At 66.1% G+C, this 2,874-nt stretch overlaps 1 protein-coding gene across 1 annotated transcript; it reads left to right on the forward strand.

Annotated features, from left to right (window-relative positions):
• Nucleotides 1-577: 577 nt before the first annotated feature.
• On the forward strand, nt 578-2,670 carry LOC125154787 (serine protease 29-like). Its single transcript, XM_047839412.1, has 6 exons — nt 578-594; nt 684-744; nt 955-1,135; nt 1,277-1,542; nt 2,024-2,190; nt 2,267-2,670. Exons 2-6 carry the CDS (start codon nt 684-686, stop codon nt 2,429-2,431), a joined length of 840 nt encoding a protein of 279 aa, XP_047695368.1. The 5' UTR covers nt 578-594; the 3' UTR covers nt 2,432-2,670.
• Nucleotides 2,671-2,874: the final 204 nt, after the last annotated feature.

Consider the following 2,874-nt stretch of genomic DNA (forward strand, 5'->3'; position numbering starts at 1 on the left):
CTCTGCCCTCCCCGTGCCTCAATACGGCATCAGGGGGAGCTTTAGGGGACACCGTGTGACTCGCCACAAGAATTGCATCATTTTCCCCCTTGGAGGCCACCGGGATGGGTGCTATTGGTGGCAGCTGGGAAGGTGGGCTGTGAAGCCGGGTTTGTCCACTCAGGATGGGGCGGAGGCCAGGGGACGGGGGCGCTGCGCCACGTGCGAGGGTCCCTCCGTGGCCCTGACAGCCGGGCCAACGCGGGGGAAGAGACGTGACTGCACTGGCTGGAAGCAGGGCAGGGTGGGTGGACAGCGCCCCGGGCCGGGCCTGCCACAGGCTCTGCGGCCTCTGGTGCTCAGACGTGTCGTGAGAATCGCAGTCAGCCGAGGGTGGGCGGCCAGGGTGGGAGTCTGGCCTCCCGGGTGTGTGATGGGGAACCGGCTCCCCACCCCCTGCACACACTCTGCCTGACACCCAGCTGCCTTTCTTCCCCATCCTCCACCCCCACCCCCCCAAATGGAACACTGCCCAAGCCGCCCGCCCACTTCCTGTGGCCAAAATATAAAGGACCTCGGGGGCCCCCAGAGCAGAGACCCGTGGAGCCTGGCAAGGTAGGGGCGCTGTCCCCTCTCACACGACTGCAGAGGCCCCTGGCCCCCTCCGGCCCTGAGCTGTCCCTCCGTGCCCTCTCTCTTTGCAGATGCTGTGGCTGTTGCTTCTGACCCCCTTCTTCTCGGGGACCTGCGTCATGGGGAGCCCAGGTGAGTCCTGACCCCACGGGGGTCCTTCCTTCCCAGAGGCTCCTGTAACCTTGTCTCCAGTTCCAGTCGCTGGGGGGCCTTGGGACTGCCTGTTGTGCCCTCGGGGGAGGCCTAGGTGGGGACGGGGCTCGGCCCTGGGCGCCGAGGCCCGGCCTCCCTCCCCTCTCATGTTGCTTCCCGGCCTCCTTCCCCCCTCATGTTGCTTCCCAGCCTCCCTCCCTGAAAACGAGCTGGTGGGCATCGTTGGGGGCCACAGTGCCCCCCAGGGGAAGTGGCCTTGGCAGGTCAGCCTGAAAGTCTACGATTATAACTGGGCCTCGTGGGTGCACATCTGCGGGGGCTCCCTCATCCACCCCCAGTGGGTGCTGACCGCCGCCCACTGCATCGACCGGTGAGTCCCGCTCGCTGCCGTCCAGCTCTGGGAGAATCAGGAGGTGTGGGAATCTGGGCTCCAGGCAGGGATCGGCCTCCCCGTGGGGCGGAGGGGGCCGCCCTCGAAGGACCCGCCTCCGTGGCTTCTTTGCGACCCCAGGAAGGACGCCGACCCGGCAGCCTACCGCATCCATGCCGGGGACGTGTACCTCTACGGGGGGAGGACGCTGCTGAATGTGACCCGCGTCATCGTCCACCCCGACTACATCTATGCCCATCTGGGTGCGGACGTGGCCCTGCTCCAGCTGTCACACTCTGTGAAATGCACGGCTAACGTCAGGCCTGTCAAGCTCCCGGCGGCCCTGCTTGAAGTCACCCCAGAGGACGAGTGCTGGGTGACCGGCTGGGGCACCGTCATGGTGCACCGTGTGTACGGGGTGGGGGTCGGGAGGGGTTCGGGGCCGCGCGAGGCATTTCCCGACCTGGCCACAGGGAGAAGTCCTGGCGGGTGGGCGGTTGCAGGTTCTGGAAAGGAATCGCCTTCCGACACCCTCCCCCACCCCACCCCGTGTGCGCCCCAATCGGGAGATCCGACCCCAGAGGCTGGAGGGTCCCTGAAGCACAACTGAGCTCGGGACCCAACAGTGTGACGAGGAAATTCATATTCTTAGTTTTTTCCCAACTTATAGGAAGATATTGGGGGGCGGGCAGAAATCCTCACCCCCCCCCCCATTTTCTTTCCGGTCCTTCCAACTAAAGGCAGAATCCACCTTCCGGGTGTTAGGAATTTGAGGCAGATGGGAACCCTGCACCCTGGGGTCCCCACGGTGGCGATCCGGGCGGGAACGCAGGCTCGCGGCCGACAGCACTGGCCACGCTCCAGCCTCCCATCACGTCTCTCCCCCAGAGTCGCTGCCTCCACCCTACCATCTGCAGGAGGTGGCGGTGAGCCTGGTGGAGAACGCCGTCTGTGACCAGCAGTACCACAACGCCACCAGGTACCGCTTGGCGGGCAGGAGGATCATCCAGGACGACATGCTGTGTGCGGGGACTGAGGGCCGGGACTCCTGCCAGGTGAGTCCCAGCCCATCCCGGCCCCCACCCCGCGCTGGAGGCCAGCCGGGGCTCAGTGCTGTCTCTCCTTCCTCAGGGCGACTCCGGAGGCCCTCTGGTCTGCAAGACGACGGGTGCTTGGCACTTGGTGGGAGTGGTCAGCTGGGGCGAGAGCTGTGCCGTGAGAAACCGTCCCGGGGTCTACGCTCGCGTCCAGACGTACGTGCCCTGGATCACGCAGCAAATCGGGAGGGGCCTCTGACCCTCCGCCCGGCTGGGCCCGGAGGAGCGACGCCTTCCTCCCCCCAGAGCCTGCTGCTTCAGCCTCTGCGCCCCCGTCCCTGGCCTGGGCTCCGCCTTCGCTTCTGGCCTCCTCAGTGTCCGGGACTTCCCTGACTGCTGGGGGAAGGAGCAAGAAGATGCCAGGGGGAGGGCGGGAAGTCCCTGGGGCCCAGGGTGCCTCGCTGTGCTGTCTGTCAAATTAAAGAGCTTGAGGAATGACCAGAGTGCAGTCAGTCTTTGTGGGGTGGGCTCTCCGTGGGAGCGTGTCAGCCAGCCCCGAGGTACAGGGGGCTGCGCTGGGGCTGGTGTCCTACCAGGCTTGGCAAGGGAGAGTGAGGATCTCAGGGTTGGCTCCACTCTGCGGCCACAGCCCCCAGCTCTGTCCTGCACCAGAGGCCACCACGTGGTTCCAACCTTGCATCC

This window comes from Prionailurus viverrinus, chromosome E3 (genome assembly GCF_022837055.1).
Source record: "Prionailurus viverrinus isolate Anna chromosome E3, UM_Priviv_1.0, whole genome shotgun sequence".
Classification (NCBI taxonomy): domain Eukaryota; kingdom Metazoa; phylum Chordata; class Mammalia; order Carnivora; family Felidae; genus Prionailurus; species Prionailurus viverrinus.

Bases quoted from the DNA above. Each gene is read 5' to 3' on its own strand.
- LOC125154787 (XM_047839412.1), top strand. From the start codon at position 684: ATGCTGTGGCTGTTGCTTCTGACCCCCTTCTTCTCGGGGACCTGCGTC. The intron at 745-954 runs GTGAGTCCTGAC...GTTGCTTCCCAG, and splicing joins CTGCGTCATGGGGAGCCCAG to CCTCCCTCCCTGAAAACGAG. The intron at 2,191-2,266 runs GTGAGTCCCAGC...CTCCTTCCTCAG, and splicing joins AGGGCCGGGACTCCTGCCAG to GGCGACTCCGGAGGCCCTCT.